The sequence below is a fragment of the Chroicocephalus ridibundus genome, chromosome 2 (genome assembly GCF_963924245.1).
Source record: "Chroicocephalus ridibundus chromosome 2, bChrRid1.1, whole genome shotgun sequence".
Classification (NCBI taxonomy): Eukaryota; Metazoa; Chordata; class Aves; order Charadriiformes; family Laridae; genus Chroicocephalus; species Chroicocephalus ridibundus.
In genome coordinates this window covers 117668119-117683240 of record NC_086285.1, presented here as the reverse complement: position 1 = coordinate 117683240, position 15122 = coordinate 117668119, and the positions used below count along the sequence as shown (strand labels likewise).

The 15122-nt window shown below is 41.7% G+C and overlaps 1 protein-coding gene across 5 annotated transcripts in view; it reads left to right on the top strand.

Moving 5' to 3' along the window:
• Nucleotides 1-15122, top strand: part of ABHD3 (abhydrolase domain containing 3, phospholipase) — a 26128-nt gene extending 11006 nt beyond the window's left edge. Inside the window, exons 6-9 of one of the 5 annotated variants that reach the window (XM_063326690.1) lie at nt 4393-4566; nt 5233-5281; nt 12546-12751; nt 14584-15122. In XM_063326690.1, the coding sequence (XP_063182760.1) occupies nt 4393-4566; nt 5233-5281; nt 12546-12751; nt 14584-14755 (601 nt within the window). In that variant the 3' untranslated portion in view covers nt 14756-15122. Of the gene's footprint in view, nt 1-4392; nt 4567-5232; nt 5282-5365; nt 5532-12545; nt 12752-14583 lie in introns of those variants that run through there. The other 4 variants (XM_063326686.1, XM_063326688.1, XM_063326687.1 and 1 more) reach the window with 4 other exon arrangements.

Sequence of the window (15122 nt, the reverse complement as noted above, 5' to 3'; positions counted from 1 at the left end):
TGAAGACATTACACAGTATTGGCCCCAGTATTGACCCCTGAGGAATGCTACTAGTATCTGGTCCAACCACTCCAGTTGGACTTCAAGTTCCTGATTACAATTTCTCTGAGCCTAATGGTCTAGGCTGGCTCACGTTGCAGGTCACCTATTCAAAACATAGCCCTCCAATTTGGCTACATGAAGACCATGGAAGACTGTCAAAAGCCTTGCTAAAGTCAAAATAAGCAACATCCACTCCTTTTCCCTAATCAACAAAGGCAGTCAGCTCATCACAGAAGGCAATCGGGTTGCTCAGTATTGCTTTGCTCTTGGTAAATCCATGCTGGCTGTTATCCATCACCTTCTTTACCTTCACATGCTTGGAAATGGCTTCCAGAGGATATTACCAAAGTGCTGAGGTTAGCCTTACCAGCCTGTATTTCCTCCTCCTTGCATTCTTGTAGCTAGGTGCCTTTTTTTTTTCCAGGGATCAGGAATATCCCACAGTTGCTGCAATCTTTGAAAAGTCAAAGAGAACAGTCTCATAATGACATTGTCTGCCTCCGTCTGGAGCTTTGGTGCACTTCACCTGGTTCCATTGACACGTCTATGTCCAGTTTGCATAACTGGGGTCTAACTTGATCTTCCTCAGTCACAAGTAATACTTTGTTCTCTGATACTTTGCCACTAGGCACAGGGACCTAGGAGGCCTGAGAACAGACCTCAGCAATAAAGACAAGGAGGACAAGTAGCCTTGGCCTTTTACAAATCTTTTGTCACTAGGTTCCTTGCTCTGTTGAATAGTGGTCCCAGGAGAGAATAATGGCTGGTCAGCCTAACCTCAATTCTTTGGAAAAATCCTCTGGAAGCCATTTCCAAGCATACGAAGGATAGGAAGGTGACTGGATTCACCAAGGACAAAGCATGCCTGAGCGATCTGGTTGCCTTCTGTGATGAGATCACTGGCTTCACTGATGAGGGGAAAGGAGTGGATGTTGTTTGATCTGAGCCTTTCTTTGCATCAACATACTTACAGAAGCCTTTCTTATTGCAGAAGCCTTTTTCTTGTTGTCCTGCATATCCCTTGCTAGTTCCAACTCCAGCTGAACTTTAGTTTTCCTAACTGCATCCTGCATGCTTGGGCAATGACTGTTTCTCCCAGGCAGCCCACTCCCACCTTCAGGAGACTTCCTTCTTGAGCTCAGTCATGAGTTTTTGGTTCCTCCGTGTGGTCTTTTGCCACTCTTGCTCAACTTCTTGCACATCAGAATGTACCATACTTGTGCTTTATGTTCAGTTATCCTTAAGATCAGTTCTCCTAGGCCACTTTGCCCATCAGGGCCATCTCACATGGAATCCTGCCAACCAGATTCCTGACCAAATTAAAACCAATTCTCTTCAAGTCCAGTGTTGTAATTCTGCTGCTCACCTTCCCCACTCACTTTTGATCTTATAAATCCACCATCAAATTATCTCAGTGGCCAAGACCATTCTGCACCTTCCCATACCTGATGGGTTCTTCCTTACATGTGAGTAGCAGATCCATAGAACATTGCCGCTATTTGGGTCATTGATCATGTATCAAAAGATTGTCCTCAGTACTCTCCAGAAATCTCATCTGCTTGTTCCTTGCTGTGTTGTTGTTCCAGCTGATGCTGGGATGGTTACAGTTCCCTCTGCCTGGTGATTATGATGCTTCTTTTAGCTGCCTAAAGATTTGGGCTCTCTAATTCCTCCTCTTGATCAGGTGTCCATAGCAGACACCCACCATGATATCCCCTTTGTTAGCCTGCTATCTGATTTTGACCTTTTAGCTCTGAATTAGCCTCTAACCTGCACCAGGGAAAAGTTCTGTGCATTTAAATGGCATCTTTGTCTAAGGTGCAAACCCTCCTTTTTGCCTTCAAGGACAATCCTTCACAAAGAGTCTGTTTTCATCCATCATGGTATAGTCTTGTCTGCCTGTGAGTCCTCCATGTCTCTGTGATCCAATCAACTTGTTCTGTGATTACACACAGACTTCTAATTCCTCCTGTTTTTTCCCACGCTGTGTGTTCGCGCATGTACCGGCACGTGAGATGGGCCATAGTCATGCTGCTTTCTCAGGAAAGTGTGAGAGCCTCCCCCATTATGCTGTCCCTTGGGAGCTTCATCAGGGCCTGCTAGGCCTTTGCTTCTCATCAGACTTTGTACTCCATGCCCTGACAAACCTAGTTTAGAACTCTTCTTCGCAAGGTTAGCAAGCCGGTTGGCTCTTAGCTCACTTGGCGTGCTATCTCTCCCCAGCTCAGACTCTTTTGCGTGCAAAATGTGAAATAACATGATGTATTGCAAAACCGTGTTTCACTGGAAATGGTGAAAGCCAAAGAAGCATCTGCTGTAGAGACTTGTTTCAATGATGAGCTAAAGATTTAAAGCACAGTAGTTCTTTGTCGGTAACTTAATGTGTGATACGCCATTACACTGGAACTAAGAGGACTGAGGTGTAGTAGGTGAAGAACCAGGTTTTCAGGGCTGAAGGTGCAGTAGAAGCAAGCTGTTTTGCACCTGATGCAAAAGACCAGTTCGGCCCTTAGTGTCATTTCTGTCCTTGGCTTAACCTAGTTATGGTATCCTAAATAGTGTTGAAGTTAGTGTGAAGTCTGTTAGTATGGCACAGGGAACCTGTGTTGTATTCCTGGCTTTTACTTCGCCACCACCACTAGGCAATTTTAGGCAAGATGTTCCACCTTCCACTTCAAATATGTTTTTACAGTCCTGAACCACAAAAAAGAAAACATATGCTTTATTGTACAGAAAACTGGAAGAGTCTCTAATGATCTACATGGGGACTGTTTCCATGTTTCAAAATCAATTGGACCACTCGCATGTTTAAAGTTAAGCAGGAGCAGAGACCTGACCAGAGGCATATTGTGAAAAACATCTACTCGTCTTGATCTTACAATAGTTTTTATTATCTATCTCTTTTCAAAATTTTCTGAAGAGCCAGTTAATCTATATAGGACACATTTGCCCAGTTAAGAAGAAAAATAAACACTCACTTCACAAAGGTGTAAATGTAAACGAAAGCCCACTTGTTTTACTGATCTTCAGTATGTATTATTTTGGAAGGAACTTTGTTTTCTAACATAAAGATTCCTAAACCTTCTCTCTACCACGTATATTCTGTGAATTCTGTTAGAGAAGTGACTTATTCTACTACTGCAACTTTTTACATTATTGTATGGCTCAGTGTTCTTACAGCACGTAGACTGGTGACTCACAAGTTCCTTCGCTTCTGTGCGTGAGAGGGAACAAATGCCACCTAACTCCTGTAAGTGCCACAGGTGACTTTTGTCACTGGGTGTAACTGTGTGAGCTGATGGCAGGAGCCCACTCACAGGTGCTGTTTGCTGTTCTTTTCCTGCTGGTTCCCACCAACTGGCAAGTCTTTCGTAATACCAAAGACTGTTTTCCCTTTTGCTCTGCTGTCCTATGATCTGGTAGGTACTGCACAGGGATAAGTCTCTGTGATGGCAGGCTGGTTCATGATGTCCTTGCTAAAGGCTGCTAAAGGAAGCTATATTAAGTTGTAGAACATACAATGCTTTGAGTCAAAGAATTGGTATTAAAATGCCGGTTGTAAACTTCGAGGCCTCAGGCAGTAAAATAAGACTTACGACTTTCTGTTAGTATTTTTCTTTTACTCTCTTCCTGCAATTTTAATTTTTCTACATTTGAAGAGTCAGGTACTAATGAACTCTCCGCTTTTTTCAACTATGCATCGGCAGTAGAGACTGTAAGTTGCAATTGGTCAGAAAGGCAAGACTTAAGCCATTTATTTGGCTCATAATTTTGTTTTGCTAGTTTTATTCATTATCCAACACTTAATTCTTTACATACTTTGTGTTAAAGAACAGCTGTGTTCTCTCATATGTGTGAGGTGAGGTAAAGGCATTACCTTCAACTCAAAAGAGCTTCGTAGTGAGGCAGGCGTGCCAGGGGCAGCTTGCATTTGTCAGGGACACTGATCAGACTTATCAGATCAGGAAGACCAAGAGCTTGTAAAACGGTAAAACTTACTAACAATTTGTGAATACCTGTTCCACAAGTAAGATACATTTATTGGACCTTTTCCTCCCTTTTAGTGATATAAATAAGACTAGTACATCTCTATTTATTTCTAAATGCACTCCTACCCACATCCTACACAGCGCACTCAGTTCCTCTCTAACAGTAGAGAGAGAACGCAAACTTCGTGAGTCATATGTTGATTACATTGACTGCCTTTTAGAAATATTAGGCACAACTGTAGGGCTGATACAAGAAACTATTGAGAAACAGGCAAAAAAGGGGCTGATTGTTATATTTGCTTTAAACTGAAGCGAACAATTTGATAGTATATATGTTTCTGTTTTTCATTTCTGTTTGTAGCATGCTTCTTTTAAATTACCTGGGCAAAACTGGCAGAGACACTCCTTTAATGGCAGCTGCAATTTTCTCTGCGGGTTGGAATGTTTTTGAATCTGTAGAATCTCTGGAGAAGCCACTAAACTGGCTTCTTTTCAACTATTACTTGACTACTTGTCTACAATCCTCTATCAGCAGGTGAGTTGCCTTCTGAACTATTTAGCAAGGTGGAAGGATGTTAGCATGAGATCTACAGCAGGTATAATAATATTGGCAAAATTAATGCTCTAACAATACTTCACATAGCTGTTCTGTGTGTATATTATTCTGCGAGTTTTGAAATCAAAATGATCTTTGCAAGACAGATTGTCATCAATGTGACAATTTCTCTGCTCCTCAAGGGACTCAGCACAAGACCAACGTACTTCTGTATTTATGGATGAAGTGAATGGATTTTTTAATTTTTTAGACATGTGCATATTGACTTGGGGTATATATATATGTATATGTACTAATTCTTTTAAGTTGGCATTGACTGCAAAAGCATGGGAAGGACTAGTCCATCCTTTGCTTTATGAAATTAGGGTATATTTTGTATTCCCAAATATTTAGTTCTCTTATCTTTGGAATCTTTCTCATGGCTTACACAGATGTTTACTATGTTGATGGATGTGTCTGCATATGAATGAACAATTCTTCTGCTTTTAGATTCCAGAGAGGTTTTTAATATGACAGAAAATTAAAACCAAGCATGTTCTTGTTAGAGAGTTATTTTTATAAATGTATTTGTAAAGCAGAGGAGTTCTACATCTGTTTATATAACAAAAAACAAGCCCTCCGATTTTTCTCTCTCTCTCCTTTTAGGCATCGACAAATGTTGGAGAAATTATTTGATATGGATCTTGTGATGAAGGTATGTGAAAATGTTACTTCTGCTTTAGCTGGATGCTGTTTTCCAAATGCTGACATAGTTCCCTATTTGAATTCTGTACTTCAGGCTAGAACTGTTAGAGAATTTGATAAACAGTTCACTTCAGTCATGTTTGGCTACCGTACAATTGATGATTACTATGAAGATGCTAGCCCATGTCGCAAGCTGAAGTCAGTAGGAATTCCAGTGTTATGTCTAAACTCTGTGGATGATGTTTTCTCACCAGGTCATGGTAAGTTTAGGATTTTTAAAATACACTTATCTGTATATGCAATTATTAAGACAAACTACATAGGTCTGAGAATGAACTCAGAGCTATGTGTGGAGGTGTATGTAAATGTTACTTGTACATAGGATCAAAACGTCCAGGGATGGATCTGTCTTGCAATTTATTTACAGCGTAAGACACATATAAAACAGCTGATGATGGAGAGACTCGATTAGTACAGAACGCAGAAGCCCATGGGGTGGCAATCATTAGCCATTAGTAGACTCTTTACAGTCAAAAGAAAGAAATATGCACATTTAGGGTGTGAGTTATCTCAGTGTAAGGAAGACACTAGATGTATTGCCCTCTCAGAAGCACCCATTTCTATTCATCAAGTATGAAGAGACCCTATAATGAGGAACTCAGATTCAGATGTCAGGACTGTAGACATTCAGAGTTCAATGAAAGTGAAAACAAGTATTTTTTTATCGCCATTTTTCAATCTAGTCCCTACAAAGAATGTCTGAGTTGCTTCTGTTTCAGATGATCTGAAATCCTCAGCTGTTGATCTCAGTGCCACCTTCCAGTGCCTGAAAATTAAAAGTAAGAAAAAATGTAAGTTATCATGTCGGCCAAAAGCTAGGGTAAGGGAAGAGATATAGACAAGGTGAGCTCCTAGAAGGAGGCATGTTGAAATTAATAAGAATCTAACTAGAAGATGAAGCAGCAATATCAGCTAGTAACAGATAGGCTGAAAACTCTATTTTCCTTTTTCTTCCTATTTTCTGCCAAACACATGATCATTACGAACATTTTGCTTTTGATCTGAAGATCAAAACCCTGTTGCTAACTGTCTTAAAAAGATACGTGTGTCCCTGTGGTGTGTGTATTGGTTATAGGAGCAGAAAGGGAGAACAAAAGCTAACGTAGAGCAAAAAGACTGTAATGAATAGCTGTTTAGAGGACAGTCTTCAGCAGTGAAACCTGACACCTGCAAATATGAAGTTTATACACTTAATTTATTTCAAGGAAGTTTTCTTCTGCCATCACAAGTCAAGTGAGATTCTTGTAGAATGAGTCATGAAACCAAAGTGAGTAGGCAAACCGATTAGAACAGGCAACAGAAGAATGAAGGAATTGGAAGAGATTCTGTGTGTGTGCGTGCTGTTTATCTGTCCGCAGGTGTACAACACACACAGAAACATGCACACACTGATGTTACTATTTATAGTTTGAAGACCTGTTAGAGACAAATGTGAAGTGAAAAGGGCTGCTCCAGTAGAGTGCACTAGAAAAAGACAGTCTGATTCTCCTCCTCTTGAACAAAAAGCATCCATGCTATGCATGAAGAGTATAAAGAGGTGACAGCCACCTGATATGAGGGAAAAAATGGTGACTCTGGATTAGCCAAACTACCTATCCCTTACATTGGCCAAAACAGAGGCTTAAAAAAAATAGTAATATCTGGTCAAACACAGCAGTTTTCTTCTAGAATGCTGCATCCATCTTTAACATTTGTGGTTCAGGTACTTTTTGAGACAGAGTTAGTCCCATTGTCTATACTAGCCTCTGTGGGATTTTTTTTTTCCTTGAAATTGGCCAGTTGCTTTTTCTGTTACAAACATACAATGTCCTGGAAACCAGAATGGATTGGGCTGGGACCCTAAAATCTGTGTCCGAATATAAAATCTGGATAGTGAAGATAAATTTTTATGGGTCTTATGACCCTGGGGATGACTTTCCCCATAGTACTGCAAGGTGGGTGATCTGCTGCGCCATGTTTCTGCCATTAAGTATCTTTGAGAGGGAACAATGGCTTCAGATCTATGTTTAGCTCTGGCTCAGTTTGTGGTTTCTGTTCTAAAATGAAGTAGTAACTGTGCAGGAATAAGATAGCTCTTTAGCACAAGTAACAACAGCAGTGAACTAGACAGTGTGCCTCTGTCCCTGGAGGATTCATTAACCTTTTCCAGCCTATTATCACTGGGACTAGGACCTTTATTAGCTAAATTAAAGCTAGTGCAGATACTCCATCCCCTTGTCTCTTCATTTTAGAATATAACCTCCAGCTTTCAAGAGCCCATACAATTCAATCTGAACAAAAGAAAACACTTTTTACTGTGAGACTTGTCAAACACTGGCATAGAGAGGTTGTGGGGTCTCCATCTGTGGAGATACTCAAAACCTGACTGGACGCAGTCCTAGGCAGCCTGCTCTAGGTAACCCTGCTTGAGCAGCAGGGTTGGACCACATGATCTCAAGAGGTCTCTTACAGCCTCAACAGTTCTGTGATTGCTTAGTTTGACTAGACAAAAGATTGAGTCCCCTGGAGTACAGCTGTAGCAGATCTCTCCTCCTCTGAAGCTGTTTTTTAAAAGAAACACAACTGTTGGTGAACAGCGGATGATAGGGATGGTCTTCTGTGTAAGATTAAGTATCAAACCTACTGTTAGAATGCCTTAGAAGTCTTGCAGTGTAGAGGGGTGTGAGGTAGAGCAGCAGCACTTCTGAAACAAGAAATATTAGTCTGTTGTAATGACTGTCCTTCCTCTCTTAAACTCTAACCAGCCTTTCTCCATGAAAACGTTTGGGTGGTTAGACATTCATAATAAATTCCCTGTTTGTAGAGTTAATGCTGTTGGCTGTAAACTGTTGTCCTTGTAGTGACAAGTTTACCTTAGAAAGGGCCACCAGGACAATGCTGATATACAGCCAATAGCATGACACATGACTCTCTTATGTGTGTCTACCCTTTGGTCCTTTATTGTTTGTACTATGTGCCCTCAATGTGAAAAGTTGTGCTGTCAGGAGACACAAAGCACCCTGATTAGCAGCCTAGAAATTATGGCTGCTGCCATCAGTTACTGGAGTTCAGTCCTCTTGACATTTCTGTGGGCTGTTTCATGTTAGCAAACACAAAGGGGTGGTGTTCCTCTGGAAGGTGACTTTATTCAGGCAACTGTCTTGTTTCTTCTGACTTAAAAGTGTGTGGAGATGTGTAACCCTGTGGCAACCAGAGGCAGTTTCCACTCACAACTGTATAAAGGATTCAAAGCCACAAAATTTCTTCGCATCCAGACCCCAGCCTTTTATTAACTTTGGGGACTGCTTATTTCATGCCTCATCATTCCCAGTAATACCTACCAGCCTTTAAGCTACCTCCCATCTCTGTTGTAGACAGATGTAGTTTCCAACAGCTGGGGAACAGGCCTAGAAAACTCATTACGGAGACAACATTTTGGTACACTTTGTACTTCCCAGCAATTTTTTTTTAATATATTGTGAAAATGTGCCCTTTAATCTCAGTCCAGTATTAGGAAGAAACAATTCACTTGCCATCCTTCCTCAATGTTGCTGTTTAAAGTTCATAGAGCTTGGCAGCCGACATATCTGTAGTTTAATTCTGGAATGCAGTTCTCATATTGCATAATAGCAAGTAATGACAACAAACGCTTTCTTCATTGCATGACACTTCTCCCACCATAACCAATTTAAACAAGCCATTGCTTCAGGAAATATGTAATATAACCAAGTCAAGCCCTTTTATTTTGTAAGTGTGAAAAATAAAGCAAGAAGATGGAATGATAGAATTCATTATCAGTGTCACATTTAACTTTTCATCTGAAGTGGCATTTTTCTCCTCAGAGGCTTTAAGCAGCATATTAGGCATCTGACTTAAATTTCACTATACTAATGCTTAGCTAATTGCCACTGGTGACTGTTGTGCCCAAGTTGAAAGCCTGCCCTTGAAGGTAGGTACCATTCCAGCTCCCTCCTGATCCACTGTGCCAAATAAACGCACATCGGAAGCTCAGCTATACTTATTATTGAACTCTCTGAACCTTTTCTATTCTTTTGAAACCAAACTTGGAGTAATTGCTCTTAGATGTTATTTTGCATCCTATTATGTAAACAGCACAGTTGAATGAAGTTGTCTGGAGAGACAAAGTGGCCAAGAAATGGCCAGATGGATAAAAATTAGGGTAGGAGTTTAAGGAACAAGCAGAAATCAAACAAAAAATGCAACAGAAAGTCTGACAGCAGTGACTTATTTAAGGCAATGCTGCTTCACATATATGTTTTTCTATTGTTCTTTATAAAAAAAATACTTTTTGCAAAGAGCATACAACAAATTGATTTTGAATGAGGTAATTCTGCAGATACGTATTTACACTGCGGTTCTGTGATCACAAATAAGAAGTCTGTGCCTGCTGGATCAAACAGCAGTTCTGGTCAGTAGAAACATAAGTATGAGGTTACATGTGGACTAAAATTAATAGTAGTATCTTCTGGCATGCCATCCTATATCCTAGAGTGCATCACATCCAGTGCTCCATTCATCTGCCCTTTACATTGCAGAATTTGCTCTGTTGCATTGTGGGTTTATTTGTGGATGGCTAACAGTCCCTAGAAACAGCCTTGAGAAAAGTACCACGCCACTGCCAAGTATCATTTGCATTTTGGCACTGGAGAGCAACGCAACATTTTCAGTTCTCTCCTGAGAGGCTGCAGAGCAAGAAACTCAGCTGGGGAGGAGTCACACAAACGGTGACCCAACTGTACCAAGACTGAGGATGCCAGGGGCAGGCTCTCCTGTTCGCCACAGGGGAGGTAAGAGCAGAGAGGTGACAGCAGGTGAAGCTTGGCACCTACTAAAAATCCTCCCTGCAGATGGAAGCAAATGACTGCATATTCAGCCCAATGCTGCAGCTTGTGGTAACAGCAGTGATCTGTGGCAGAATTCGGCTGTAAACGCACATTAGTTAGAACATGGAGAACTTCAGGATGGGGAAGATGACATTTGTAAAGACCTGTGTGTGTCTGGCACCTTTACCTGGCACAGAAGATAACCAGCATCCTAGTGCTGGTAGGCTTCCAGGAGAGAGCTGCTGTAGCTGTTTGGAGGCAGGCAGCACATGGCACCCACTACAGCATTGCCAATCAGTTTGGGAATGAATAATTAACAACCAGCAAACTGATTTGGGAGATACCATTATGCTGTCAACCTCTGAATGACAGGTATGCAGAGATCACAGTGAGCTTTGCCTGTAAGTGCTTCCCCAGCTGGGTTGGCAGAGCAGAGGAGATATTTACTATCATCTCCCTTCCACACCCCCAGCAAACCGCTTTCTCAGCAAGAATCATAGAGTTATAGAATGGTTAGAGTTGGAAGGGACCTTAAAGATCATCCAGTTCCAACCCCCCTGCCATGGGCAGGGACACCTCCCACTGGACCAGGCTGCTCAAAGCCCCATCCAGCCTGGCCTTGAACACTTCCAGGGATGGGGCGTCCACAACTTCCCTGGGCAACCTGTTCCAGTGTCTCACCACCCTCATAGTGAAAAATTTCTTCCCAATAAAAAGAAGGGATATTTCTCTCTACTCTTTGACACTAGTCTGACAAAGTGAATGACCATCAAGTTTTTGCACAATCTTAGCTAGTAAGGAGGTTTGTTCAGGCCGGTGTGCAGCTGATTCTGAATCCATTAGGATCGATGGAGTTCTCATGTTATCTCTGATTCTTGGAGATCAAGTCTGTCTCTCCTCACACGCTCCTCCCCATACCCTTCCATATGAGCCTATGCATTAGTCCCCTCGGTGACAAGAGACACAGCTGCAGAATGGCTGTGGAAAGTGTGATTCATTGCCTGAAGCAGGAATGGGGGACTAAGGCTTGAGTCTGAGCCCCGCTTCACTCTCAGGATTCTGTTTAACGTGGTCCATGCGCTACTAGAGGGAAGAGGAGCAGATGGCTTTGTACGGATAAGTGGGCAAATTCCCATGCAGCCAGCAGAAGCTGACATGAATCGTAGCCGCTGTCTTTGTACACGGTAATGTGTTCATCCACAGAATCCAAGGGAGGCAGATCAGAGATTGCTGGGCAGATTCACTCAGGCAAAACTCCAGATGAGCGTGTGCTGAGTCTGGAGTCTGGAAATGATGCGTGTGTTAGTTTGCAAGAAATAACGCATTGTTTTCTGCATGTCTTGTTTTCAGCCTGTGCTATTTCCCTGTCAAGGCTTTTATTTCATTGACTTTTCTTTTTCATCTTGCCCCAGTATTGCTTTGAAAAGCCCAGGTACTGCATATCATATTTTCAGTTTTCCAGGGGAACAAAGGAAAAGTCAAGGACTTCTTGCAGAGACAGTGAGAAGCATGGTTTCTTACACCTAGTAAAGAATCAAAATCACTTACTAAATGCTCGAATCTGTAAACTACTTAGATGCATGCAACTTCAAAAGGAGGAAAAGAGTGAAATAAATGAATGGCACTGGGTAGCAAAGAATCTCATGTACTTTGCGAGAGAATCCCCATTGCTCTCTGGAGCTCAGTCTGTGCTCCATTCAAGGCACAATCAAGTACCTTATGTTATGGGCAGGAACCTTGTAACACAACATTCATAAAAGACACTAACCCTTCTATGGATACAGTCGGTTTAGCATCCGTGCTGAGGCCGTGGAGTGGAACAGAGCATGTCGTTCCAGGCACTGTTAGTAAGGGCCTCTGAGGGACAGACTGCTCCCCGACTCTGCAGGTCCGGTGCTTCTGCCCTGATCTATTTTAAGTTGTGCATCTCTTCACCGCAGTCACTGTATTCAAGATCTTGAGTGATGTGCTCTGTCTGGGGGTCCTTCTTTAGCTAAGGGACGGGTGCTGTGCTGTTACTCATTGTTGAAAACGTAGGCAAATCAGCATCTGAAGTACACAGCAATGAGTATGTCAGCATCCAAATCATAGAATGGTTTGGGTTGGAAGGGACCTTAAAGATCACCTAGTTCCAAGCCCCCTGCCATGGGCAGGGACACCTCCCACTAGACCAGGCTGCTCAAAGCCCCATCCAGCCTGGCCTTGAACACTTCCAGGGATGGGGCATCCACAGCTTCCCTGGGCAATCTGTTCCAGTGACTCACCACCCTCATAGTAAAAAATTTCTTCCTGATATCTAATCTAAATCATTCCTTTTTCAGTTTAAAACCGTTACCCCTCACCCTATCACTACACTCCCTGATAAAGAGTCCCTCCTCATCTTTCCTGTAGGCCCCTTTTAGGTACTGGAAGGCTGCTCTAAGGTCTCCCCGGAGCCTTCTCTTCTCCAGGCTGAACATCCCCAACTCTCTCAGCCTGTCCTCACAGGAGAGGTGCTCCAGCCCTCTGATCATCCTCGTGGCCCTCCTCTGGACCCACTCCAACAGGTCCATGTCCTTCTCGTGCCGAGGACTGCAGAGCTGGACACAGTACTCCAGGTGGGGTCTCACAAAAAATGAAAGTCAGGAACTCACCTATAAAGAAGGTAGTGGCAGGCAGGGATAATGACTATTCGGGGATAATGACCTTTGAAATAGCAAATGTATAAAAGGGTAAAGGAAAGCAGACTCCTGGAAAAAGGAGTGAGTGGGGGGTGTCTCTGAAGGAAGTTCAGTCAGAAAGGGGTGTGGACAACTGGACCACCCAAAAAGCGAACCTGATTAAAAATCTCTCTTCAAAAATATTTTAAAATGAATGAGGCAGCAATAGAAATCCTGCAAATGACTCACTGATTTGTGTTGTAGTACCGAGGCATTTTTACTTTAGCAGTGTATGACCTAAAATGAGATGTATTTTCTTGTGGAATCATAACCTTTTTTAGACAATACAGTGAAATTGCTACTACTCCTTTCGGTCTGGACAAAGCATGTCTTCTTTTGTTGTTGTTTTTTTCTGTCAATTCTGAATAATCAAAAAATCTGTATGAATTTTTTTTTCCCCTTCTATGAATGGGAAAATTATTCTTTAAAAAATGGAACTTCATAAAGCACACTGAAATGTATTGGGATTTCTGCTTGTTCAGGAGTATATTTAGCATACTTAAAACTCCAGAGGAAGTTGCTTAAATAGCTTAATTTTTATATCAAGAGTGCAAACACCACAGCTTCATGAAGGTCCACTGTTGTATCAACCAGTGCGAATGATGGTGTCATCCCATCATAGTCTCACCACATCACACTGGAATGCCATTCGCATGCCCGGCTGCGCTAACTGACTTTTATTTTCTTTCACAAAGGGAACTGCCCAGGCGATAGCACAGATTAGGCCACACATCTGTGCATATTCCAATTAAGATGCACTGAAGTCTCCCTTTCTGTGCATTTCAAGATCAGCACGTGTCTCAGGTGTAGTTCACTGACGACTTTAAGCTAATTGTAGGCCGCCACTGCAAGGGCCACTTCACCACAGTCCTCATCTGACTGTGCCTGCCGCCATTCCTATATTGGCATTAACATGGGGAACCAGATCAGGGAGCTGATCCAGCTGAACACTAACCCACCAGAAGGAGAATCCTTGTAGTATCTGATCTAATAATATGCATTCCAAATTAAACAATTTTCTAGCAGTCACTGTTCAGGAGAGAACCACTAACCTAGGTGACACGGAGCAGCTTTCTGGGTCCTTGTGCAGTTCTTTGCCCTTTCCCTTTTCTGTTTACCACGCGTATTTAGATTATGAGCTCCTCAGGGCAAGAGTGTTTGCATAGTGTGGTCTAAACGTGCAGGTGTAAATGTATGGCAAATCAGATATAATAATGATAATAACCCAGGATAATCTTCAATATTACCTGGTAGGGTATCTTACAGACAAAATCTTACCGTGACATGAAAGATTTTGCGTTTCCTACAGAAAGACGGGGATTCACAATTAAGGTCACAGTTCCTGGTTTTTCCAAAGTTGAATATTGCAACACAGGTTAAAAACTACAGGCTTGATTGTCCTTTCACTTTCACTATTTATACCAAATCATAAGTACTCATGAACATGGGTGCTGTTCATCACTGGGGCTGAAAGAAAGATGACGCCCCGTCATTGCTGAAATGTTTACAGCAACCAGAAAAATCACACAGATAAAGCGAGTTAATGATGAAGAGAGAACTGGATTTTCATACAGCTATGGTTCTACGTCCTGTGGTACATTTAAGCATATGTTAATGTTGTGCATATTTATTCATACATAATATGAGAAACATTTAAGAGAAATTATTCAGTGACTGGCATTTCACAGAACGATAAGGAATTAAAAAACTTTTTTCCCCCCCTTTTTTAGCTATACCAGTAGAAACTGCCAAACAAAATGCCAACGTTGCTTTGGTCCTGACTTCATGCGGAGGCCATATTGGTTTTCTGGAAGGAATATGGCCAAGGAAGTGCACTTACATGGACAGAGTCTTCAAGCAGTTCGTGCAAGCTATGTTCGAGCATGGAAACAAAATCTTTAGCATGTAGCTTTGGACCACTATTATAGCACAGTGGCACGTTCTGACAAGGGCAGTTAAGCTTAATGCACAAATTTTAACTCCTGTAAGCCAGCAAATGGATAAAGTCCATTACTACATGCAAAAATATTTTTTGCCTAAGATTTTGTAGCAAGAAACTAAATATTACGTTGTCACTTTTATATTTATTTTTAATATGCCTTACTAAGAATGACCTTAAATGAAACAGCATTCTGCATACATCAAATTGCACTTAACTAAAACCATCAAGTAAAGAGATTATCATTCCTCAGGATTTTAATTTAAACCAGTACATATTTAGGAGACTTAATTTAGATTGCTCTTAATATTAGAATGGCAACCCTCAAAA